The 27,179-nt window shown below is 48.2% G+C and overlaps 1 protein-coding gene across 3 annotated transcripts in view; it reads right to left on the bottom strand.

Annotated features, from left to right (window-relative positions):
• The window catches only part of PRDM16 (PR/SET domain 16), a 350,029-nt gene extending 324,840 nt beyond the window's left edge, over positions 1-25,189 (bottom strand). For all 3 annotated transcript variants that reach the window (XM_075114016.1, XM_075114019.1, XM_075114017.1), the window contains exon 1: positions 25,066-25,189. In XM_075114016.1, coding sequence (XP_074970117.1) covers positions 25,066-25,102 — 37 coding nt within the window. In that variant the 5' untranslated portion in view covers positions 25,103-25,189. The remainder of the gene's footprint in view (positions 1-25,065) is intronic.
• Between the last annotated feature and the right edge of the window lie 1,990 nt (positions 25,190-27,179).

Genomic DNA, 27,179 nt, shown 5'->3' with positions numbered 1-27,179 from the left:
TTTTTTTTCCTTCTTCTAAAGAAAAGGTGGTATTAAACTGGGTGTTTTCATACCTTTAGTCTGTTGAATCAAATGTTGTTGCCAAGTAAGCACTTTAAGACAGCATCATGTCACCTTTTCACTTTCTCTTCATTAAACTGAACAGACTGAGCTTCTGGAATAACAGGCAAGCTGGTTATTTCTAGGCTTATAGTTGGACATTTTCGTTAGAAATTATGCACGAAGGTTTATGTTACAAAGCAGCAAAATGTGTTTTGTGTTGTTGTTCTTTTAAAAACCCATTTCACAATGAAATCCAGCCCCTAATCATCAGCAGAGAATAGCAGAACAAGATGTATTCTAATCCTCTTTATTTAAATGTTTTAATGAAATTAAATTTGAAGATACTACAGTAGGGTCTTACCCACTGCCCTCAGCTGAAAGAGGGAAGAAACGAACTGACTTTAAAATGAAACAGGTTTCTCCTCTGACTGACTGAAAGTTACAGGATGTTGGTAGTGAACCAATTAAAACACATCTTAAAACGATAAATACAAACCAAATGTACATTATCAGCATGTTCAGCCTTTTGTTTCTCGGTTCTATTTTGTATCTGCTTATTGCAATCATATGTGTTTTGAAGGAGGGGGGAAATCAAATCATTTTAGGAAATAATAAATAAAGAATTCAGCAGAGGAAACAAAGGAGGACTGCATTTCTTCGAACATAAAATAAACCATGCCTTCAGAGACCACGTTAAAAAAGAAGTCGCAACGTTCATGGATCAGCAGAGCTCAGAAATATCTAGAAAATATCAAAAAATCCGTCTCAGTTGAAGAGATCAATGTGGCATTTCTAGGCTGTTCTGCAGAGAGGGAGGAATCTGCTGCATAGATACATCTCCATCTACACCTCCAGACATGGTCAACACGGAACCGCCGTCTTGCCTGCTCTACCTTCCGGCCCCTCGTGTTGCTGGGGGAGAGCAAGTCAACCTAAAGCCAAGTGAATCGGTGCGTATAAGCAATATGCTTCCTCGTTTCCTTCCACAACGGAACGACCCTTTGGCTTTCCATCCTACACCGCTTTACCTCCTCTGAGATACGACAGGTCACTTTTCAGCTCGGTGCTGGGCTTACCAGAGCCACACCTGCAGTGCAACATCAGGGAGTTTACCTGCTTCCCTTCTTCCCAAGACACTGGCTTCTTCGGATACATCTCGTCAATTTATTTTCTCGTCTGAAATGCTAGCAGCCTGCCTGCTGACACCTGTAGTATCTCTACTTAACCCAGCATTAATCCTCTAATGCATGAAGAAGGGCTGTGTGAAATGACCAGTCTGAATGTCACTACTGTTTCCACAAGAATATTGATGTTTTTCACAAACACAGATCAGTGCTGGAAGAAAATTGTCATTTCAGCCATGCAGCAGTTTTCTACAGTTGCAGAGAGCAGAATTAAGTATCTGCGTGTATAGATACAAAAAAAAATTTACACCAACTACAGACATTCACTATTTTTGCAGTAAAATATACAGAGATTTTGGAAGTGAAAACGTTTCACTTTTCACAAGTCCCAGAAAAATAGATATTTTTCCTCCCCGGTTTTTGCTTTCCCAAGGCATGATTTTTTTTCTCTTATTGATCCGTTCACAATCCCATACCCCAAATAGGTTCTTCTTACTGAAAAGCTGTAGAAACTTTGCACAACTTTTTCATTATTTGAAGCTGCAGGTAAGTAGCTGCATAGTCCCGCGCTTAGTGGGAGGAAGTATTGGAAATCTCCTTTGCTATTCCTCGTTTCACGGTTTATAACATGATACTTATAAATACGTTGGTAGCAGATTAAGCTCCAGAGAAATGAAAACATTTAAAAAAGAGCACAAAGCCTGCAAGTGTCCGAACGAGGGACCAGAAACTCTGCTTTAAGCTCCAGGAGGGGGTTTATGAGATGTAGCGCCATGTGCCATACAATACAAGATAAACGTCTGTTGTTATTTCAGTAAACTTAAATCAGATGTTAAGTTTTTTCTTCAGGGGGATAGTGGCACAAAGAAAGATTCCCCCCCACCCCCGTACCAGGGAGGCCATATCCTATGCCAGCAAGACTAGAAGGTTCTGGAAGGGACTTAAATAAATACCATTAAAGCAACACAGTGGCAATAAAGTGACCTTTTGTAACCTCTACTGTACCTTAGGCCTTCAACCTTGGATTTCTGCCCAGAAAGACATTTATTAATAAAGAGGCCAGTACTTTGACTACCGAGGATGAGTTATTACACTCGCGTAGTGAGGATCAAATCCAGAACTGGATGACTCCAGTGGAAAGACCTTTATAGTTTTTGGTGGGCTTTGGATGAAGCCCTCCAAAGCTGCCAAGGGGGCCGCCCCGTGCTGGGCAGCTGCTCTGCAGCACCCTAAATGTGCGGAGAGAAATACCCAGAACCCCGCTTTGCTCCAGGCTCCGCTCTGTTTCCATCAGTTCCGTGAGAAGTCTTCCTTCTAAGTTTCCAAATGAAAGACGCCCAATTCCTAAAGCAGCTCCTACCCCCGGACACGGGTCGATCCCCCCATGCACAGTATTGTTCTTGCTAAAGGTTGGAGTCCAGCTCCAGGAAGCCGCACCAAGCGCGCCGGCTGCGTTACGGGCGCGTGCTGCACCCCGGGAGGGTACCGCCGCCATCCGCTAGGTACCTGGAGTACCTTCTGCGGCTTCGAGGGGCAGTTCCCTCTCCGCCCCAGCCACCTGCTTGGGCCTTTAGGCAACGGAGGGCGCCAGCGATGAGAAACGTGCGCTGCTTTGGCTCCAGAAAGCGTAAGGGAGGTCACACGCATGATAAAATTGAAATAAGCTAGTGCTGATTTGCCATCGTAAGCCCGTGCTGGCTCGCCATCAGTAACGTGCTTTGATTAAACAACATCAAATAGTTCAGATTTATATGCGATATTCCACATTTTAAATTGTAAAGGATCAGCCTTAATTGCTAAGTTTGACGGCTTGTCTACTTTTCTCATTACACACTGCAAGCTGTAAGGTACGGCTATGTTAATATTCCAAGCTGTTTCTGTTTTGAACATATTAAAAGGGACCTTGTATCCAAAGCACCAGACAGCATATGGAGTTCAGCTCTCCGAGCCTTAGGGTAAAACTGCTAGGGGTTATGCTGGACCACTGGAGATGTTGTAAAAAGGAAATTCTGCAAGGTACGGTTCCAGGAGCTGTGCTCGCTTGTGTTTCTCTGCACAGGGGTTACCGGCAGCGCAAGTGAACCATAGACCAAATGCAGAACTCCGGATAAAGTAACAGTAATCTGCTTTTGTGTCCAATTCCAGATGTATTTCTGTTCAGCTTTTAATTCGGAAATTTTGTGGCATAAAGCGATTTAACAATGCACTTTTAATGACCCAATATATATATATATCTTTTGTTTCATTTTTATTTACCTTAGCAGCGTACTAAAATGTAACCAGCATACTTCAGGTTTTTACATTATAGTTTAATTAGTGTTTTTATATATGAAAAACAAAGACACTACTCAGTACAAACACGCATCTACTGTGCTGCATTTCCCAAGGCATATAATTTAATACCCAGAACACTAAGTCTCTCTCCATCAAAATTAATATTCCCTTGCTGGGTACAGGCCTCGGTCCATCTGGTAGCTGGGTTTAGGATCTGTGTGAGGAGAGAACAATGTTTGTTGTTCTTTTAGAAGTACTTAATGTTTTATAAACTCATGAAACTTCACAGAAGAATTAGGATCGCTGTGAAAGTAGCTCAGGGCAGGCAGATGTGCCCCACAACTCATTAACTCTAGGTGGGTTTTCGGTTTTCTTTTCTAACAGTCATGTGTTCAACATGGACAACGTAAGAGCAGAGACCAGGACTTCTCCCGGAACGAACGCTGAATACAGCCCTTCGCCGCGTTGCTTATTCGACTCTGCCGATGTGTCTTCCCGCGTATCGTCGTGAGGAAACCCCGTCCCAGCGTCAGAAGCAGCCAACCCCAGCAGCAACGCGAGGACGACAAGCGCCCGGCGCGGGGTGCTCGGAACCCCCCCCCGTCACGGGCTCCCCTCCTCAGGACCCCCGCGCCGCCTGTCTCCGCCGCCCTCCCTCAGCACCGACGGAATCGCTCCGCACTCAGTTTGGGCTGGGAAAGCCTAGAAGCAGCAAGCACTGGTTGCCCCCCAAAAAGACGACTGGTTTGTAGTTCCTGCAGGCGGCAGGTTCAGGCTTTTAGTCTCCGTCCATAATGGCTTGGCCATCTACAGTTGTAATCCTGTGCAACATTTATGGAACATTCCTTTCCTCCTCCTCTGAAGCAAGTGCAAATACTATTTGGCAAAGAGGAACTACCCACAAGGAAAGAGTTCCTCAGAGCAGTTGCACTAGAACTTGAACTAACCATAACATAACACGTCTGAATAATACTGTGAAAAATATATAAAATATGTTACGGCGTTAAAAGTTTAAACATCGTAAATCTTCAGCGTGCTATTTACTGGGCTGGGAAGGTGATAGAAACAACATTCTGAAGTGGAATGAGAAAAGAAAAGAAAATGTAGCATGGAGGCCAGAGTGCAGTGAAACCCCCAGGGACCCGGCTAAAAACACAGATTTAAAAGAAGCGTTAGCCTAAGCTTTGCACAGCCACGGCTGGTAGAATTTACCTCGACACCGTAAACACACACCTCCGCAGCAAACTACGTAGTGCTCTGGAAAAAGATTTTAAAGAAACTTACCAAAAGAGATAAGAATTTAGAAGAGGAAAAAAAAATCAGGTCAGAATTAGTGGCAAAAGAAAAGAATATCATACAAATAAAACTAGGTTCTCAAAATGTGCCATTGTAGAGGCCCTGTTCCCTTTGGGCTACTCCATCGCAAAGCGGTGGTTGTGAGGGGGAGGTTATACAGAAAATGGAGACTGATGTTGCCAGCTGCAAGATTTGCCCCAACATTGCCAAATTTTCAGTAAAAATTCAGAGTTCAAGTTTAAATCCAAAAAACCTTTTCGTGAATTTTCAAGTCGCACCTTTGCTGGAGTCTCAGATCGGTTCGAGCGTCTTCCTACATACATGATTCCTGATTTATGGCTCTCAGGCTCTCATTACATTTCAGCAAATAGAATATTTAAGTAGTTACTCTGAAAAATATTTAAACAAGCAACTGCACATTTTGCAAACTGTCAGTCCAGACCGTGGAGGAGTTATCTGGGGGCTCTGACTGCAGGAGAACAGGGTTTCTTTCTTTTGTTTTTCGGAGGGGGGTGTTGGGGGGGGGTTTGTGGATGGTTGCATATGCAAACTTTCAAGAAGAAATCAATAAGAACCTGACTTGTTTGCTCTGCTCCTTGGAACTGGTAGTTTATAGGAAGCCCTGTAAAACTGTAAAATCATTTTCTTCGCAGAACTGCTGCCTTAACTCTCTCAGCAAACACTGCGAATTACAATTTGGGTAATAACGCTGTTATGGATCAGAGCTACACATACAAAACCTAGAGGCAGTCCTGACCAGTTTCGCTACCCTGACACTTTGCTGACGTTTAGCTTGACATATTGTACACAGGGACACAGCTTGGACCGGGACCGCAGACTATTCCTCATGCAAACTAACTTTATTTCAGTTATAATTCAGAACAAATTCCATTTTCCTCTGTAACTGTGAACTTTTCTAGCTTTTGTAGCTTCAAGTCAGCTCATTAACATTACTTAGGCATCGTTTTTATAGTTGAATTATACTATGTTTATACTGTGGAATTCCATTACTTAATTGCTTCACTACTGGAAATTTCAGTGGGGTTCTCATTTTTCGCATAAATCTTGAGAATAAACATGTTTCTGTATTTCTCTTACTTAATTAAGTGCATATTTCGTAAAAATAGCCAACATAGACAAATTAAGCAAAGCATCATTTGTTTAATCAAATGGGAAACTCATGCCGCATGTAAATGGGGAGACTGAAAGCTTTGGTGTTTGCTTCCGGTAACTGCCAGAGACCAGGGGTTCCTCCAAACCATCCCAACCTGTTTGGCCTACAAAAACCCGCGCCGAGAATCACTCTGCCAGCGTTCCTACCATAAAGCCAGCCCCGAAGATGTACAACTGTGAACCAGGCCCCTGCAAAAAGATGCGGTTGGTGTAAAACGGAGGGGACGGTGGGTATGAGACCCACGCGGTGAATGGGGGAAGGAAGCTGTGCACGACCAGCCCCTCCACCCCCTGCCAAGGGCAATGTCAACACGTCGTATCACCTCAAGCAATCCTAGTGTGGAAAGTATCTGCCGTCCCTCACTGACACATCTCCTGTCTCCCAAGAAACCTGCTCTGGGTTCAGCTTGGGCTTGTTTTCTGAACGCTTTTGTCTAGGTAAAGTGTAGAAGATCCATTTGGTCACTGCAGTAGTGGGGTTTTGGCTTTGGGGTTTTTGGGGTTTGGGTTTTTTTTTCTCGGATGGCGCAAAACCAGTATGTAGCGGAGTGACTCTGGGTGGCGGGGCTTTAATAAAAATCCATCAGGAGCACACAGGGACAATACTCTAGCACGTTCCTTCTCCTGGTGTGGAAACAGCAAACAGAAGACAGGCGTTCTTGCCGTGAAGGAGAGAAGCAAGGAAGGAAAGAGGGAAATAACAGGAATAAATATCTGAGTTTTAGGTCAATGGTGGGATTATTTTTTTCTTTCAACAATTTGCTTCCTCTTCTGTACAGAAGTTTTCACAACTAACATGTTTGGTTTGAAGTTTAACAAGGGATAAAATAATGCCTTACAATTAATAATTACTAGAATTTTAAGAGCTGTTTTGGATGACACAAGCTAAGGAAAAGAGCAATACATTTATAAAGACAGATCTGTTCCCACCAAAATGGGAGAGATCTCGTCTCATTTCAGCCACGCATTCATTTTAATTCTAACTTCTCTTCTTACATATCTTTACAATGTGTAGCTCAAGGGATAGGGATAGAATTTGGGCTTTTTCTGCAACTGCAAAGTAACTCTCAGAATTCCTTTCCTTTGCAAAGTGCTTCGCCTTTTAGAGCTGGTATCTCTTGTCGCTCCAGCCATCCCCCTCCTACAAAGCCAGTTAGACGGTGTCTACTTATCACGCAGCGCAAATCGGCTCCATAGTGCCCGAGAGAGGGTGTCTACAATTCTAGTACTTGGCTCACAAGAACTCCTTTTGCCAGAAACTGCTCCTACAACGACCGTGTAGACAGAATTCATTTGGAAAGAACCTTTATTTTAAGGATGCTTTCCTTGAGTGAGTAGTGAGCGCTGAACTGGGAGGCCCGTAGGGCGCGTTACCCTAGAGGCGGCATCGTCGCTGATACAACTGCCCTGTCCCTAAAGGGATTGTGCCCTGGGAGTCGGCGCGGTGTGTTTAGAGTTACAAATATGTTTACTGAAAGATCCTATTTTGAGCAACCTTTTACTCAAACATCAAAACCGTTTAGAAATTATCACCTGCCTTGGCAGAGAAGCAGCACCTAAACAATACGAGCAGCTGGATTCTGCAGTTGTGTCAGCCGTAGTAGCTGGCATCGGACGTCAGCCTCACTCATCGCTTTCTGAAACGCAGCCAGATTCTTACTTCCTAAATGAAACCTGCCTGAACAGTGACATTCACTGGAGTCCTGGAGGAATCAGGTGATTTATGGAAACCAGTTACTCACACTTGAAGCCTGGGCTAAATAATAATCAATAATTTATCGATATTTTTAATATGACATTATGGGCTCGGATTTTTCTTCCACCGAGACATCTGTAGGACTATAAATAACCTCCCAACTACACCGGAGAAAGATCCGTCCACAGGACTGACCTCTGAAATAAACATCTGAGCAGATCTGGTCTGTAACTGCGGCGCTCTCGGTGCGGGTGCAGCCACACCTCAGGACACCGGGTGGGAAGGCTGGATCAAGGAGGATACCTTCACTGGACAGTTTCAGGTATCAGGCAACACAGCACAGGGGAAAAAAAAAAAGGAGTGTATTTTTGACCTTCCTTTGGCAATAACAACTCCGAGGCATGCACGTGTCAAGATATGCCTTGCTTCTCAATAGCCCTGTGATTTCCACGTAGCACCGGCGTCCGTAGTGCGGACAGCTTGCCTCCTCCTGACCGCAGCTTACAGGGGCTGGGTGAGCCACCCCACGATGGCTTTGTTGGAGAAGTGCCTTCTCCAGGTACCACAGCTTGACTAGGAAGGAATACCCTGTCTTAACTAAGATGGCATCCAAAAGGCCTTGATCCTAGAGACAGGTGCCTCAAACCCCAACTGTTCCAGTCTGTTAATGTTTCGGGTGCTACAAAGCTTGTAGCAATGGATCTAAGCATTTCCATTTTACCACAGGAGAGGAAGATGAAGACTAACGGTAATATTCTTGAAGTGTTTGTCTTAACAAGTACCAGTTTTCAGTTCTAAGGGACAAAACTAAAAGGAAATCTGACCCACTGAAGTGACGGCTGCAGTCTGAAGGGAATCCGAAGCCTAATATCTCTCATACAGACACACAAAACTGTTGGTTTTCTCCTTTTCCGAATGCAGAGAAGTCCCTCCCACGGCCCAGTGCAGCATAAACTATGAGGCCGGCGCTTACTTTCACCACGCATTTCCATGTGCAAACTTCAGCATGACAACCAAAATTATTGCCATTTTTAAGGGATTAGAAATGAAAATATCAGTTCTAGAAGACAGGAAAGAAATGGTTTCCCTTTGGTCTGAGTGACCTAGCTCATGCATTTAAAAAAATTGAGTTTGGTTTTTAGACATATTTATTTAGTTTGAAGACTGCAGCTAGCAGCGAGAGCAAACAATCCTGAATCTCCCAGGCCCAGTTTTGGAGGGTCTAAGGTTGCAACAATTTCAGTTCCATTTAAAAATGGCCAATGCTTCCCAATGCAACTTTACACTGTTTAAAACACAAACCAGCAATAGATTTTGGAAGTCAGATAAGAAAAGGGAGTGAGAAAGATTTGGCAAAAAAAAAAGAGTCTATGTAATGCAAAGAAAAATGCATACCTAAAAGAGCTATTTTGAGAGCAGTGCCTTTTTCTCCATTCCCTCCCTTGTCTTCATGCTACCTGCTCTCTTGAGAGCAAGAAGTAGGCAGGTGGGAAAACAGAAGACCATAAGCTCGGGCTCCATTACACAAGTGTTTCACTACAAGCGTAATGTTACCCTTGTAAATGATACCTCGTGCCCTGAAATACACATTTACTGGAGAGTTCAGGACCAAAACGAAAACTGAAGTCATCAAAACGTTCTTCCTAGTTCACCCAGCGTGGGTGTTTTGTTACAGACGTTGCCCTAGCAGCTCCCATCCCACAGGAAAATGGGTATTCCACATTTTAGACTCAAGTCCACTTATCTACAAGATCCCATATTTACCATCATTAAACAACCTGCAAGACACTGAAGGCAGAAAACCTTATCTGAAGTGCCCCATTGTGTATTTCTGATACTAAATTCTTTTCCTTTGGCTCTGACACCTTGCATTAAATATTTTGCTCTTCATCAGCTGTCATTGTAAACCCTAATTCACTAATTAATCTAACAGCATAGTGAATTTTTGGCCTACAATATTGAAAATTACAAAAGAATCACAGAGTCCCAGGTGGGAAGGGACCTCAGGGATCATCTAGTCCAACCTTTCTGGGCAGAGCCCAACCTAGACAAGATGGCCCAGCAGCCTGTCCAGTGACTCTTGGAGGTGTCCAACGTGGCCAAGTCAACCCCTTCCCTGGGGAGATTATTCCAATGGTGACTGTCCTCACTGTGAAAAATGTCCCTCTGGTGTCCCATCGGAATCTCCCCAAGAGCAACTTGTGTCCATCCCCCTTGTCCTCTCCATGGGACTCCATGTAAAAAGGGAGTCTCCATCTTCTTTGTAGCTGCCCCTTAAGTACTGGTACATGGGCATGAGATCCCCTCTGAGCCTCCTTAGAGGGTGATACAATGAACTGACAGATGCACTGGTGAGTTTTCCCTTTCCTAATGAAATAGAAACTAGACAAAATTAAATCCAAGACAGTTCCTAGACACATAGACTCACAGTAGGAGTGGAACGTGCTGCCTCTCAACTCATCTGCCCCTGCCACGCTCCACTAAAGCCCTGGTCGGGGGGGCACGGCTCAGCGAAGTAGCACCTGCTGCTTACAGCGGCGCTTAGCCTGGCCCGCCATTGCTTTCCGTTAGCTCTCGCTGTATGATCACCATTGTACTCGCACCTTCCCAAATGGGAAACGAAACACCAGAGAGTACAGGATTTCAAGCTGGATGCCAACGTGCCGACCCCAGTATCGTAGTGCCATTAACAGAGAGCTTCACGCCTTGCTGTAATGCCATAATCTATTTCTAATGTATATTTTGTCTCCCTGAGATATGATTTAAAATGGACCTAAAGACATCAGAAATTGAGACACGAAAAACGCCCAATGCTTTCAAATTTGGCTCATGTGTTCTCACGGATACCTACAATATGAAACCGTTTCTAACACGCAAAAGGAAGGGGAATTTCACTGCTCAAATGCTTTCCTGCAGTTGGTAGGGTTTTTATGGCAGGCTACCTTAGAGGCAGAGGGATGCCACTTCGCTATGCAGAAGTGACTGTTTAAAAGTGCTGTAATATCTGGAGTAGTCCCTAACCTGCCTTTACCAAAAGAGCATTACTACATGGGGCATTTTAAAGGGAACATGACATACAATAAAACTTTTCTTTCCAGCAGGCTAGGTCGCTTCCTACACATCTGTGCGGTGAGCGGTGCTATACAGCAGCGCAGCGGGGGTTTTGTTCCTGACTGGCACATGACTGCGGTGAAACATTGATACTTCTTGTAAACCCCAAAACGTTTAACATGCTGGCACAGAGATGCCTTTAATCTCTTTTCACGTGTAAAGCCCTCTCCCCTTGCAAAAAGCTCTTCCTCATACAGACACCGTCCACGGTGCGTAAAGTAGCCAGTGGCTGTGGCTTTCAAAGCAAACCCAGAAGTATTATTCCATTTTCCGCTGAATAAAAGTATTGAGGTTTCTTTGTCAGAGAAAAGCGAGGCTGGATTCCTTTATCCCCCTGCCCTTTCTGCTCACAATGCCGTACTCTGTTTGGTGGGCCAAGGAGGGGTGTCTCCCAAGAGATCCCAACAGGATTCAGTCCTCTGGTAATGGACTCCTAATACTTACTAGAACCATCAGCCTCCTCCATGTTTCTCTTTGAACGAGGGTAGTCTGTCAGGGCCGGGGAGCAATTTAAAACCACTGGTAAAGAGAGAGCTTAGGTAGAGAAGAAAGAATGATTTCTTATCAACGCTGCCAATAGAGAAGACCCAGGTGGTACGGCAGAGGGGGATCCCAAACACCTACTTCCAGCCCACAGTTAACAGATGAGATTCGGTAACAAACAGCGGCTTTTAGCAGCTCAACACAACCTTCAGAGGGTGACGATTAACACCTCTGCTGGGGGGAGAGCGGGGAAGTAAGAACCTAACGTCCTGGGAGGTTTGCAACGCTGACCTTTCCTTCTGGAGATCCGCAGGTTGGCCGTACGATCCGCGGGCGGCATTTCAGGAGGGGCAGCAGCTTCAAGGGCCCGCTCAGAGAACTTCCGTAAAATACATACACACGTGCACGTGTGAGAAGACCCAGACAGTGGGAAGCCACAAGAACACGTGGCATGCTTAGTCTTTAGGCGTGATCATTAACGGAGGTCTATAAACCCTGCTGGGGAGGGTTTCTAGATGCAAAGTGGGTGGGCATAGCCAGCGTAGTTTCGGAATGATTTTTCAATTTGGCTCTTTGTTGGGCCATATCAGAGAGGTGGGTTAAATTATACCCTCCGAGAACTGCCCCGTTATATCTCATTTCTCATCTTCAGTGAAACTGGATCCTCATTTCCCTGGTTTTTTTCTATAAAGAATAAAAGCAGTTTGTGCAAGAAACAAGCAAAGTTTTAGAAATAAAGCATGCTCTCAGGCAAAGAAACGAAAGGGTCTGCGCTTTCGCCAGACAGCCGCGATTTAAAAACATCTACAGGCAGAGATGTGCTTTAAGGCATTATCTTTGGACAGGAAGCATCCCAGACTTTAGTACGTACAACTTGGAGTTCTCCTAATACCTTTAAGTGTGCGCGGGGGGAAACGTAATCTGTTTTGATAACTCTTGACATTAAACAGTGATCAATAATTAAATATGTTTAACTGTTTCATTAACTAAAGATAGATAGATTGAGGGAGCTCCATAGATAGAACATAGATCAAAAAGATTGAGACTGGCTGTAAATTCCCCTGATGTTTTATGACACCATTTGTATTCTGTCACTCACTAGCTTTATGTATAGTCCAAGCTGTGAACTGAATACCCCATTCAGAAAGCCACTCGCTCTGCATGTTATTGCAATTTAATATTTTCACACACAGACACATCATTATCTTGGAACCTGACACTGCAAGGAGAATTCAGTAATTTTTCAAGAGTGGCCCTTTTTTTTTTGTTCTAATGTGAGCACTGAGGCACAAGATTGATCTAAATGACCACTCTTCCAATATTTAGTCTCTAGATAGATAGACCAGCAGCTAGATATTTGTCTGTGTTTTCAGGGATTCTTCTCATTTCAAACATGTATGATGGAATTTCACTGAAAGAACTAAAAAGAAAGATTAAGAATCCATCATTATCAACAAGAAGAATACCCTTTACGTAGCTACAGCTTGCGACCGTGAACCGGAGATGCATATATCTATTGACAGGGAAGTCCTCAAAGCCGTCTCTTCAGTTACTGAACTGTCACTATGGAATGGGATTATTCCATTTATACTAGGATTCTGAAGGGGCAGTGAAGACACATTCCTCTAGGCTGTGTGAGAAGAATCAGGCGTATAGCTCTTCAATTTACGGGTAAAAAAACCATTAGCTTATCGATACTTTAAAAGCCAGGTCACATCAGGAAAAGGACTTCAGAAGTTGAGACAAAGGCACAGCTGATTTCATCTGTTGAAATAGGTGTATCTTACACCAGATCCTTGGTAGCTAATCATTAATGAGCATTACCTACACACTCAGATATAAGAAAAATCTTTATATGCAAATAGCATTGATGTCCCAAAGAGTTTGGTGCCTTGAGGGCCTGCTCCAAAGTCCAGGAAAGTCAATGGAAAGGCTACCATGAACTTCACCAGGCTTCAGGTTCGGAGCGGTGAAGTTGCAATGCTGCTTTTTGAGAGTAAACGTCGCGTTATGGTGAAAGTTCCCTTAAGCCAGCTATCAGCTATACAAGGTTAAAGGCAAACGTCCATCATGGAATTCCTATTTCCTGGCCTTCAGTTAGACAGGAGCCACAAACCGCCCTAAGTCCTGCCCTCAGTGCTTTCATTAGGAAAGGAAGGAGAGTTCCAACCCAAAGCAACGCTCCGGAAACCTTCCATAGGTGGTTCTTTCCTTCTCTTCCCCCACCTCATTTATCAAAGTACTGGCTTCTTCAGTAAATGATGGGGGAAGTCTCTAAGTACTCAGGGTAGGGAGGGCCATTTCTGAGCCCTGTGTCCAGCGTCCAGGTGTGTGATTTGGGCTGAATTACAGACCTACGAGAGCCTCAGCTTCCCCAGACAAGCCGAGCAGGTACGTCCTGCCACCGCTGTCCCACCAAGAAGCAGAGTTCCCCAGTATGATCGAGTCACCCAGATGGCATGGCCATAGACATACAGAATTAATAGAATTAATTCTGTGGTTAACACCTCAAGACTTATTTCACAAACTGCTAAACAACGATACTTTGAAAAACACACAGTTACTGTCCATTGGGTAAAAATAGATTTATAGATAGGTGTTAAATGCGGCTCCTTTTTCTGATCTACTGGAACAGACAGCGCTATTACGTAAATCAATATTTAGCTATAGTATTGACTCCCAGATTGTACAAGACACTTTCTGATTATGGCTAGAGGCTACGCATGTGACTGTTTGCACCAAGCCTCTGCGTTCTTTCAGGACGCAGAAATCTACACATTAACTGAGGAACTGCACAAAAAAAAAAGCGCTGTTTTATCTGAAATGGGAGTTAAAAAGTAAAATGTAAGTTTAAAGAGGAAATTAAATACGTACTTTGAAACATGTAGGCCTTTAACATCTGTACCAGTCACCTCTCTGCCTGTCTGAACAGCTGCAGAGGATCCAGAAGTGGGTTTTCCAAGGCATATTTAACAGACTGATATCCGTTTTGCTTCAAAGGTGCGTGCTTTTTTGATAGATAAATAATTGCAACATCCCCCCCTCCAACAAACAATTTGAGGAAGCACTAGAATTTGCCTAAAGGGCCTTAAAAGCACAGAATCTGTCCGTGTCTGGGAAAGCAGGCACCTCCGACAGCCTGAGGAAGCATCGGGAGCTCTTCAGGCATCCCCCTTAAGGACACGTCCATGAAATCCACCTGGATTTCCTGCAGGCTCACCTTGAGCCGCCGGTTTTGTGTGGCTCAAAGTCACTCCGTGATAGATACTATCAGGAACAGGAGACAAAGAACGAAATTCCGTTCTGAACTTTATCTGGATAAATACTTGAAGAGTATTCTAGCAGGAAGAATTTAAGAACTCCCAAAGTAACAAAGATCTGTTTTTTATTCGTTATATATGGGATATATGAGCAGAACTGTTTCTGAGCAGAGGGCTTTTCAAAGCCCTCCATGAGGTATCAACTGCTTTTTAAATGTGACTGTTGTGCCATGTAGGGATTTAAATTTATTTTATTCCTATGTGATAATTCTAAAATAAAATATATGACCACTTGCAAGTTGTGCGTGTTCTTTATTTCACATTTATGTAATAAAATCTAAAATGAAACCAGTCCTTTTCTATAAACAGACAAAAAATTGTAAAGCAATTTTATACCACATGAACTTCAAGAACAGCCATTTAAAAATTAATTTACATGACTGAGCCCAAAAGGTCCATTCACTGCGAATCGCGTAAATTAATATTTAGTATTTACTATCCTGAAAGGAAAGAAAATGCCAGACTACATATAAACAAAAGCTTTTTTTTTTTTAGCAAGCATCTGAGATGGAATAAAAGATTTTTTAGCCAATTCTGAAACTTGCAAAAGAAAGAAAAAAATCTGATCCCATAAATTGAGCAAAAACATCCCAACGGCTTCAGTGGGAGTCGGAGCAAACACAAAGATCACTAGCGATACGTTTATCCAGAAATCACGAAGGCAGGTATGCATATCCCTCCCATTTCACAGATGAAGAAGCTGAGGGTAAATTATTTGCTTAAGCTGGTAAAGTCAGTTCATCAGCTTAGCAAAAAAACACGCTTCCTGCTTCTGCTGCACCTCAGACCAACCTCTGGTCAGGTAATACTGTTTCAATACGCTCAAGTTTGGTGGGGTTTTTGTTTTAATAGCAGCAGCGCAGGAGCCCACCCCCAGTTCCACTGCGGCACGGTTCTACAACTTTTCCATGTTCTGAGCAACACTTCACATCCAACTTTCCACGTTTTCTTACAGCCAAAGAATCACATACTCAAAGCACAATAATGCTGGGCTGAGAGAATAAATACCTGTGCTAAATATAGCCTTTACGCTGGAGGCCAGTTCTTGGTGCGGAGTTGGCCTGAGCCTAGTCCTGTGCCTAAAACTCGGGGAAAGCTCCTCTGCGAGGAAGGTTTACGCAGCCTTGAGGGAAAAAACCTCTTTCTTCCCCCACTCTGTAGCTTCCCCTCACGTCCTGCGGAGCCCCGGAGCAGGGCTGGGCTCTCCGGAGCGAGGCAGGGGACAGCCACCCCCGCCGCCCGAGGCTCCAACAGAAACACAGTCGTGGTCCCATCCCCACCCTCGCTACGTGGTTCACTGGCACTACCTCTGCCTTCCTCCAGAGCCGGTTGCTTCCTCAGCCTGACGAGGGAAACCGCATTTAGCTTCTTTAGTCCCCCTGAAGTGATTTTATATCAAGTAGGAAATAAAGCTGATTTTTTTTTTCCCCTCTGTAATACCAATAAAACAATAATGCGATATCACTTCTACCAAAACACCGCTGCTATAAAGTTAAAGATATGGAAAAGAAAATTAACTACTGTTTATGACAGCGGTGGAAGGGAAAAAAAAAATAAAAGCACGGTGCATGCAAGGGAACAGATGGCTTATGTCCAACGCGGCCCATCTTCTGCGTATTACTTCATTGGAAAGAAAGTCCATGCCGCTTCAGAAAATAGCAATCTGTATAAAATATGCTGAGGTTATATAATTGATCATTCCTTAAGTTAAGGAAAAAAATCCCAAGCTCCATTTCTCCATCGGATATTGATCTGCAGATGCTAAAAGTGCATCCCCTTAAACCAGCTATACACCAATATTTGTGTATTTTATGCACATACACACACAATCTCTTGGGTCACGTCCTCAGCTGGTGAAAATTAGTTTCATTGATGCTGATACTGATTTACATGAGTCGAGGATCTGGCCTCCCATTTTCAAATTAAAAAAAATCCTGAATTTTGTCAGTTTAACCTCAGTTTTCACAGAAGAGAATTAGGCACACGTGTTCTGCTCAACATTATTCACTGATTATACATGCATCTTAAGCCAATACCGTGTGCACTTACATATGAAAGACATACGTATTAACAGAAACAGTAAAGAACAGGTTGGTGGCTAAATCACGGCATCTGAAAAATACCTTGTCTAACGAAGCGCGGGAAATATAGTTGCGAGCTAGATAAAGCGCCAAGTTCTGCCCCCCGCTATCGGGGCCGAAGTCCCGCTGAGCCCGGGGCGGCCCCGCATTGCTGAAGGCAGGCTGGATTTGGCCCTTGCCACAACCTCTCGGAACCACAACAGAGCTCTGTTTTCAGGAACGTACCGGGGAGGGATGCACGCACCCTCCCCTCTTTCCCTCCCACCCGCAGAAGACCAAAGAAATACTCAGAACTCCTTGAAGAAGGTGTTGCGCACTGGGTAGCGTATAAAGACAAGCTAGTCGAAGGGGGAGGTGGTATGTGAAATGATGCTGAATTTCATGAGGTTCGTAATCCGCGCCGCCAGGAAAAGCTGTTCCTTGCACTTGCCTTCCCAAAAGCTAGGCTTGCAAACCGGCACAGGCGAAGCCGGCTGAACACGCGCAGGGCAGCGTGTGTCAGTACTGCCAGGCCATCTTCAAACTGGGGAGCTTCGGGCAGGCGGGCGTGGGCTTTCTACAGGGGAAGCAACCTATGAATCATTCAATAAAACATACATGCGATAATGAATAGCCAACCTTCTTTGGTGGTGATAAGATATTTTAACTAAAAACATCGGGGCATGTTTAAAAAATGATTACAAATTATTTTAACAGTGTATTTGCAGAGGGTTATAAAAACAGCTATAATATTTTTGTCTTGGATTCTAGAATTACCAGTGTGACAGCTAATGCAGTAATGATTTGTTTCAAATGCCAGTGTTTAAGCTGTATAAAGCTGATTTTATACATTTTTCCAGTAGGCCGCATTGTAGTTAATGAAATTAAACACACCAATCGCATTTGTCCCCAGGGGATGAGGAACTGAACACGCCACTGGTTTATTTTTTTATTAAAATAAATTGCAGCCAGCAAGATGGACTAATTGCATACAGAATTGAAAAAGAAACATTCCATTGATATAATTAAGCCAATTTTCATGGACAAAAATAGTTATAGTGGATATAAAATAAGCAGAGCATTCACTACAGTCTGACTTCTCCCCACCCTCTGTATTTTGTGCAGAACATTAACTATTAAACAAATACGTATCTCAAACGGGCTGACAGCGTTATCTAGCAATGATGGCTAAATTGATCCCAATAACTGACGCCAGGGCATTGTGTCTCATAGCTTTGGTGAGAGAGTTCGTAAGCCAAAGAAAACAGACCAGCAAAAACCTACCACATCAAAATATTAACTTAAAGCAAAACACCTGAAAGATGTAAAGCCATCACGACAAAAATAAATCACCACGCAGTTTATTTTGGTCTGACATTTCACCCCAAATGCTTGTGCAGTCACTCTGTTCTGGAGAGCCGTGGTCCAGCCTCCCCTGATTTTGTCCCTGGTATTACAAAAAGCAAATGGTTAAGAGAAGATGAAGTCTTTCCACGCCAGCTCAACTGAGACTGAGATTTACCGCGATCGAAGCATTATTCTGTGGCCTACTGGAAATAATTTGGCTGTCTCAGTCCATTTTCAGCTGGAAAATGTCTCCCCAAGAGAACCAGTGGCCTTGTTTGCAGCACAAAAGTGGGTTCAGCGGTACAGGAAAAAAAAGGCCTTACTAACTTTGTCATAAATCTGGGCGAAGCAGATCTTTGGGGCTACATGAGGAGAGCTCGTGTCCACCCTCTGAAGAGAAACTTTCCTTTCTCCCCGTCCTGCACGCCAGGCGCTGCTGAACAGAGCACCGAGCACTGCTACCTCCGCACAGAGAAGCGCTTTACTCCATGGCAGAGGAGTTCAGATCCCAGCCCTACCTACCGACGTTAAGCACACACCACGACCCTCACCGCAGGGACGTCTCTTCCCAATTACAAAAATAAAAAGGCAGCGAGCTGCTTATTCAGGGTATGAGCATTCAGAAGCACTAAGAAGTACACTTATTCCGGGGATGAAAGTCATATTTCATTTTTATTAGCAAAGAGGGTCACATCATTCAGTGAATGAAGAGAAGGAAAAAAAACTCCTCAGGACAGGGACACTCTGTTACAGATTTGGACGCCACATAACACACAACCTACTGCAATAAAAATAAAAATAAACAGCCCATGAGTAGGTAGCGGTGATGCATGAAAATCCATTAGGAAAATAAAAGAAATAATAAGGTCATAGATCTTTTCCACTACAACATCCCTGACCTGAAATTCCTCCAGAAAAAGAGGGCATATTTGAGATGAGAAAACACAGCAGTAATTTTGGTGTGGAATGCTGTGGAGTACTGACATATCAACAGGCTGTTATCCAGAGAGTGGAAACAAATGTGTTTGCACATATCCCTCAGATGTCTTCATTCTTAACTGCAAATGGACACTGCATGTATACGTATTTATTGCTATGCCGGTTACTTACCCCTAACAGGATTAAAAATATCTTTTGGGAAATAGGCTGAGAAAATCATTATTCGGCCAAGATTTTGATCCTTTCAGTTAGCGTTCCTTCAGAATTGCACGAGTTTATCGTTTAAATAATCTCTAACCGGAAAAAAAATAAACACATGCAGTAATAGTGGGAGAGCATTTGAGTTGTGGAAACAAAGCACGAGCTTGCCCTGGCCCACCGAGAGCACGCACAGTCTGTGCCATCAGCCTCGCACTACAGAAAAAGCCTAGACTGTAAATGTAGATTTTTCTTCCGATAAACAATTTCTCACATCGTAAGTCTACAGCAACAGGGAAAAAATTATAATAAATGGAGAGAATGCAAATTGTGCAGTTAGAAGGGCAAAAGTAAGTCTGAAAAATGTGGGTTCTTTTCCTGATCCTGTCAGCAGGAGCAGACGGGGGTCCTCCGGCAAGTCATCACACGCTGCCTCCACTTCCCCAGCTGTACCCCAGAACTAAACAAGACGCTCCCCGCCGTCAAGGTGGCTCCTGAGCCTTACCTCATTAATGTTTGCAAACTTCTTTAGGCCTTTGTCTTTGAAGCACTGTACTAAATCGTACAGAGCTGTTATAAAATATATGAACCATAATAATAATCATAGCCATAATAACAATAATAAGACTTTTTGCTCAATAGGGCCTTTCCTTCTGAGAATCTCAGGGTGCTTTACAAGCATTAATGAAGGCAGCCACGCCACAGAAGGCTATTTCCCTCTGAAACAGAAGATTCCCTTGTCATTTGCTTCAGGTATTTGGCTTCACAATCGAGGCTGTTTGTGCAGGCAGCAGCGCAGCCCATGCGGGCAGGTGTAACCCCTGTGCAGCAGGCTGGAGCATTCCTGGAGCACCGGTCACGGAACGGTTACATCCGACTGAGGAGCTGGGGTATTATTACAGCGAGCAACAGCGATGAATTACACTGCTCCTGTGTTGTGAAATCCTAGCTCCTGCACTGCATTTTGCCTAGAAGCAAGCGGAGATCGTGTGTGTTTCAGGTACGCTTGGCTTTCTCCCGATGGAGAGCTCGGAATCCTGCCCGTTTCAGTCTTATTGTACTAGTAACGTATGACCGATCGTCGGACGGTGCCTGTCTGCGCGGGGAGCAGAAGAGCAGTTCTTGGCTCTTTCTGACCTCAGTGGCTTCATCAGGTATTTTTCATAGCAGCCTTTAGAAATAACACTCGTTTTAATTTTTTTCCCCTTAGCTCATTAAAGACCTAATTTGCTGTTGCTGAACCTGAACTTATATTGCAGTCCCAAAACAAAGTCTAAAAATAAGGCAGCTTTATTTGTTGTTAAACAAAGTTTTAAAAATACAAGTCACGATTTCTGCGCAGAACATACTGGTTTATGATCAAACAGCACCCGTGATTTTCCTGTGTGTTACAAGATCTTTGTGCATTATCGGCTCAACAGACAAACATCTGCGTAGGCACGGCTTTCCACCCGCACGGTGGGTTTATGGGACACGGGAATTTAGTGAAGCGGGAATAACGCACCGTTCTCTGATGCTCCGTACACACTTACATTTACACATGCACAGGCAAATGCCCTGTGATGCAAACGCACGTGGATAAAACATCACACGCAATTCGTGCACAAACTCCGCGGACACCTACAAGCATCGACTTTATTGGGGGCCAAAATTCAATCCCCGATTTCTGCGTGTTCTTCAGCCCGGGCGCTTTGGCACCTGAAGCCTGCCGGTCTGCGGGCAAGCTCCGACGCTCTCCCACGCCAAGTAACCAACTCATTCCTCCCATGCGCCCAGTTTCAGAGCGCGCTGCGGTTGTTCCCCCTGCGCTGCTGAAATAAATCAAGCGGGGAGGGCGGGCGAATTGATAAATTATATTTGTAGAATTTGGATTTTTTGTGGTGGTTTTTTTTTTTAAGACTAAACCGATCTTAAATCCTCGGTAATTTTGGTTGAAGCGCTAATTACACATCACCTTAATTAGCGGATCAGCCCCCCCCTTCCCTGCCCGGCGTCCCTAATTGCCTAATTGAACAGATCCGGGGCAGGGCGGGGGAGGGCGAAGCAGCCGCGGCGGCGGGGACCCAGCGCCTCCGCACCGCACCGCACCTGCGGCCCCGGCCCCGCGCAAACCCGCGGAGCCGCTTCGGCGAGAGCAGCCGGGCAGGGAGGGGGTGCGGCCCCGGGGTGGGGGGGGCGGGCAGGGAGGGGGCCCCGGGACCCCCGCACCGCCCCGCCGGAGCAGCAGCGCGGCTTCCCGGGGTGCGTTTGTCCGTCTGCAAGCGAGCCCTCGGGGAGCCCGGCTCCAGCTCGGGGCCGGGCACCTCGGGAGAGACGGGGCCGAAGCGGCGGCAGGTTCGGGGGGGGGGGGGGGGGGGAACCGAAACCGCCCTAAATGTTCGCCCTCCGCGTGCTCCGGTGCCGGTGGCGCCCGGGCGAGCGGGGTCGCAGCCGCACGGCGGGCTGCGGTGCCCGGGCTGCGGCCTCCGCGCTCACCTCCCCCCGCTCCCTCCACCAGCAAAGCAGCCGTCATTTAAAAAAAAAAATAATAAAATCAGTAAACGGGCCGTCTCCTCTCCGAAGGCGAAGCCATAAACCGGGGAGCCGGTACCGGGGACCCCGCTTGGTGGGGAGGGCAGCGCTGGATCCCCGACCGCTTTCCCGTCCTTCCAGCCCGGCCGGGCGGGTGCAACAGCTCCGTCTGAAAACTCAGACTTAAAACTCCGACTTTGTCGCGTTCCTAAGAACGAAAAGCAAGCGGGACCGCAGAAATACGGGCCGGCGGTTTCCAGCGCGAACGCTTATTTAGAAGCCGAGCCCAGCAGAGGCCGGCGCGCCTGGTCTGGGGCTGCAGCGGGGCTGTGCGGGCGCAGCGCGGGCGGGCAGCGGGAACGGGCTTGCTCGGGGCCAGCAGCGCCCAGCTCGCCGCTCCCCCCTTCTCCTCCGCACAAACGAGCCCGTCGGCTATCGCAGAAGCTTCTCCCCGGTCGCCAATATTTTTATTTTCTCGCTGAAGGACGAGGCCCGCCGGGGGCACGGCCTGGCCTTGCCCTACCTGCCCGCCCCCGCAGGGCCCCTAACGAACGGGGGGGTGCGGGGTGCTCACCTGGGCTCCCCCCAACGCCCGGGGCTCCTGCGCCCCCTCGCACCCTGCCCCAGCTCTTGATTTCCAACCACCGCCCCCGAAAGTCTCCCACCCCCGGGGAGCGACAAGGCGAGCGAAAATAATTCCCGTCTCCGGTTCAGCGCCGCCGCCGGTACCTGCCTTTAGTCCGGTTGAGCCGGACTCAAATCCCCGAGAATTTCACCCAAACCCCCCACCCCAGCGCGCGCACACACGCCCGACCCCTTCCCAAGTCAGGTAACGGAGCCGAATTCCCAGCGGAGCCTCGCATCTGCTTAAAATAGTCTTCAATGAAATGAAATTCTACAACATATCGTGCTGTTAATGCCGCGGGTACCGCGGCCGTGCGGGGCTCGCCAGCCTGCCCCTTCCCCCGGGCCACGCACACGCACTGACACGCGGGGGCCACGCCGGGGGCGGCCGGAGCCCCCCGGGCCGCGGGGTGCGCTCGGGGAGGGCGGGAGGTGCGGGGTTTCGGGCAGTCGCTGCCGCCCGCGCTACCTTGCCGATGTAAATGCAGCAAGATCCACACACTCGTGTCCGTGTTTAATCTGTTTTGCAAACGCGTACTCCTGGGATATTGAAACCTTAGCTTCGGACTACTGTTTTGAACTGTGATACCTAAAAAATCCTCAGCTGAAGCCCCATAAACCGTTGGGCCTTGTATTGTATTAAACACCTGATTTTAATCAGAGCTCAGCCTTCCAAACAGGCGCTGCCAGTGTGCGTTAGCAGCGCTCGCTCGGCGGCCGGCGGCTCCTCAGCTGCAGCTCCTGCTGCTGAAGGGAAGAGGCTGCTTCCAGGCGCAGGAGTCCCAGCTCGTCCCCCCGGCACTTGAGGTGTCCGGGCTGCGACAGCCTCCCAGGTCCGCGAGCTGCAGGAGCTTGCTTACCGCCAGCGAGCTAGGAGAGCTCCCGGGGCGAGCGGGGGCTCGCACCCGCGCTGAAACGCGGCCGGACCCTGCGCTGCGCACACGGGCACGCATCTGCAAAAACCCGCGCCCTATCCTGCACACGTATCTGCAAAAACCCGCGCCCTGCGCTGCGCACACGGGCACGCATCTGCAAAAACCGAGTGCCTTTTGCACGAGCAAAAAGAAGGAAGAAAAAGGGAAAAGAGAAGTGTATTTCACTATTCAAGCTCGCTTTCACAGCCAAGAGAGCGATGAAAATTACTCTTCTCAACAACCTAAAACAATAAGGGATGACTTAAAAACAAACAAACAAAAAAGTTATTTGAACGGGGGCGTTTGGAGCGCGTGTTTATTGGAAATCAAAAAACCCCAAATCCCAGGATTAATGGCAAGAGAGCCGCCCGAGGAGCGCGGCAGCGCTGCGCGGCCAGCGTCGCTCCCGCCTCCGAGCAGCGCGGGCTCGGCGGGGCCGGGCGGTGCGGGAGCGGCGCAGCCATGTGCGCGGGGCTCTTTGGGGAGCTGGGGGGGGGGTCCTAACGGAGCGCACGGTGAGATGTAGCCGCGGGAAGAGGAGCTCTTGGGCCTGGGGGTGGCCGCTCCCTGCCCCGTCGGTGTGAAACGGCAAGCGCGGAGCGGCCGGTGCTCGGCCACCGCGGGGCTACCGGAGGAGAGCGGGGCCGGGGAGCCCCACCGGGCCGGGAGGGAGCCGGCCGGGACCGGAGCCGCCCGCTGACCTCGGGGGGCTGCCAGGGCTCCCGACGGCCCACCCAAAGCGGCGTTTGGCGCCGGGGGCTGCCCGGGGGGGGTGGGTTCTCCCCTCCGAGCGGCCACGGCCCGCACCCGCACGCAGGGGACTACGGGAGCCCCACGGCACCCCACGGCCGGCTCCCGGAGAAAACACCCGCGATTTCAGCGCACCGGGCGCCGCTACTCTCCGAGCGCCCAAAGCCGGGGTCTAGCAAGGCGCGGACTACGCGGGAACTTCTGCAGCCTCCAGATATTTCGCAGAGAGCCAGAGCGAAACAGAAACTAAGTAATAATAATGGTAATAGTAATAATATCAGTAGAGAAGTACAGGGAGGCTGCCCGGGCAGCGGGACCCTCCGCCTCACCGAGCCCAACAGCGAGGCGGCGGGGCCGGAGCCGGCGGCTGGAGCCCACGGGGGCGGGGGGCGAGGGAGCCCCGCTCCGCTCCTCCGAGAGTCCAGGCTAAAAACGATTCGAAAGAAAGAAAGGAAAAGGGTCCGGTGGCAGACGGAGGAAAAAGCTGCGCGAGACTTACGAGCTGCAATTCCACCCCCAAGTAAATTTTAAAAATTAAAAATTAAAGACACTCCCCCACACTCCCCTCCCCCAGACCTTCTTAACCCCCAGCTGGGACACCCGAGCTGCGTTCAGGATCTTCCCTCTGGACCTGCGAATCCAAAGCCCCTCACTGAGAGCGGATCCATTTTTGCTACAAATTCTCTTCCTTCCCTCTCCTCGGTAATTGTTCCCGAGACTAGAAGGGTTTCTTTTTCCCCCCCGTCTGCCTCTGCCCGTCTCTCTCCCCCCCCCCCCCCCCCCCCCCCCCCCAGCAGTAAGTCTCCCCGGCTCTCGCAGGCAGATGCCAAACGCAGACCTCTAGCGCCCACTATTTCAAAAGCCAGGAATATTATTTCACAAGACTTGGAACGACTCAATAAAAAAAAAAAGTTGCTATCCCCTTTCGTCAACTTCCAGCTAACTTTCGCTTTTCTCCCCCGGCCCCGCGCCGCCCGCCGCTCGCCCGCCGCGCCCCGCTGCAGCGCGCCCGGGCGCGGAGGGGCGCGGAGCGGCGCGGAGCTGAGCGGGACCCCCGCTCCCCGCGCCCCCGGGGCGGGCGGCGCGGCTGGCCGCCGCCGCGGGGAGGGAGAGGGGCTGCAGCCCCCGGGCAGCCCCCGGCCCGGCTCCGCGCCCCCGGCCGCCGCCGAGGGGGTACGCGAAGGAGGGAGAGAAAGGACCTACTTTTGGGCAGTTTTCTCGCCCGCGCCTTGGATCTCATCGTGTCGGCTTGTGGATTCCTCTCCTCCTCCTTGAGCCCAGAAGCAGCTACACACTATCTTCATCTCCCAAGCATTGTCAGTTTGGACACCTTCGCACATGCGCACAGAGCATTCAATCTGACACCTCACCAGGGCCAAAAAAACTTTCCAATGTATTCATCATCATCGGGTTTTTTTTTTTTTGAGGGGGGTGTTCTTTTTTTTTTGTCCTATCCTCTTCTTCAGACCACTTATCTCTCCCCCCTCCTCTCTCCCAGCACCATCACAGCCTTCCCCTGATCTGCCCCTTTAAGAAAAATCAGCCCTCTCCTCTCCTAACCCTCTGCACACTGACCTTACACACTGGACAATATTAAGGATCAAGGTGCCATCCCATAAAGAGGTGATTATCATTATATTATCATTATTATTGTTACTACTAAATAGCTACTACTAAATAGCAATGCCGTAGAGAGTTTGTTAACAGATGTCATCTCGTAATCGTGCGTACTTTAGACATGCTTTTATTTCTGATCTGAAACATTTATTTACTGTAACTTTTCAACCGGCGCCTGTCTATTTTCTCCCTTTCCCCCCTTTTCCTTTCCTCGCCCCCCTCGCTCGGGGGGGGGGGTTGGGGGGGTGCGTAACTTTTAAAATAACGTAATTTGCGCTTTGTGTTCTGCCGTCATTTCTCGCGTTTCTACCAGCCTATTTCTGCTCGACACCGGCGCTCGAAAGCCGTCGCTCTTCCTCCCCGGCTCGTTGCGGCTGCCTTGCCCCCGAGGGGGCTCGCACCCCGCGGCCCCGCTCCCCGCTGCGCGGGGTGCGCACCGGCCGCCGCCGCTCCGCGCCTCCCGGGCGGCCCCCGGGCCCCTCTCCCTCCCCGCCGGGCAGCGCGGAGCTCCCGCGGGAGCGGCGGGGCCGCCCCGCTCCCCTCTTCCAGGTGGGAAGGCGGCGCGCCCGGGAGCGCTCCCGGGAGACGGGGGGAGCCGGGGGAGGCGCGGACACCCGGGAAAAGGGGGGGACCCCCCCGAGCCCCACGGAGCGACGGCGGCGAGCCCCGCAGGACCTGCCCGTCACCCCGGCAGCGAAGGTAGAGCGAGCCCCGGCAGAGCCGCTTTGAAGAAGGGAGCGAAGTGTAAATAGCCCGATGATTGATGTGCTGTCTTTGACTTGCGGAGAAAGCACTATTTTAATTCAAGTGGCCAGGTCAGATGGTCACGGAAGAAGGTTGAAAGGTAGGATTTAATGAGATTAATATGGAGGGGGAGAGAGAGCGAGCGAGAAAGCGCGCGCCTTCATAACCATTCAATAAAATAATCGCGTTAGGGAGAGCGCTCCGGTTGCGCTGGAGGTGCTAACCCAGCCCGGAGCTCAGCGAGCCGCAAACCAGGAGCCCTCCAAGCGACGGGCATCGCAAAAAACAAAGCAAAACTTCTGTGGGTGCGTCAGGGCTCTGCTGGAAGCCATTCTGCCAGCTGCACTTTTGCCCTGCAGGTGGAACTGGGGAGGGGGGGAATATTCTTGCTAATTACCGGTTTTCCCCTCCTCAGTAAACTCTTTAATTGCAAATGGGAGCAGGGCCCTTTCAGATGCTACCTAGGAGCCAGCGTTCAAGGGAAGGGTGGTGGAGCGGGAGTCCAAATAAAATAAATACGTTTGAAGGGAACTCGTAGCCACGTGTCGCCTAAAATGTTGAAATGGTGCCTGTGAATTCCTTCCTCGAGGACGCGTTAGCGCACAGGTAGCCGTTTCACTGCGCGCCGGGCACCCCGAGGTTGGAAAAACAAGCTCTTCTGAGCTTCACCGGTGAAACAGGAGCTCTAATGTTTCCAATTCATTGGAATATTTCTTCCAACGATCCCGGACGCCGGCTGTCTCCCGCATCCCCCCACCGAGCCGCTCACGGGACGGGCAGATTTCAGTTTGAAAATGTCCTCCCGGCTCGGTTCTCCCCAGAATCCCGGCGCTTTTCCCGCACAAGGCGCTGGCTGCGCCGGGGACGGGCTCAGCCCCGACCCGCAGCAGGACCGAGGGCCGGCGGCGGGAGGATGCCCCGGTGGCCGCGTCCCCCTCCCCGAGCCGGGGAACAAA

Source organism: Phalacrocorax aristotelis, chromosome 19 (genome assembly GCF_949628215.1).
Source record: "Phalacrocorax aristotelis chromosome 19, bGulAri2.1, whole genome shotgun sequence".
In the NCBI taxonomy this organism is placed as follows: Eukaryota; Metazoa; Chordata; class Aves; order Suliformes; family Phalacrocoracidae; genus Phalacrocorax; species Phalacrocorax aristotelis.
This window is presented reverse-complemented; position numbering and strand designations above follow the sequence as displayed.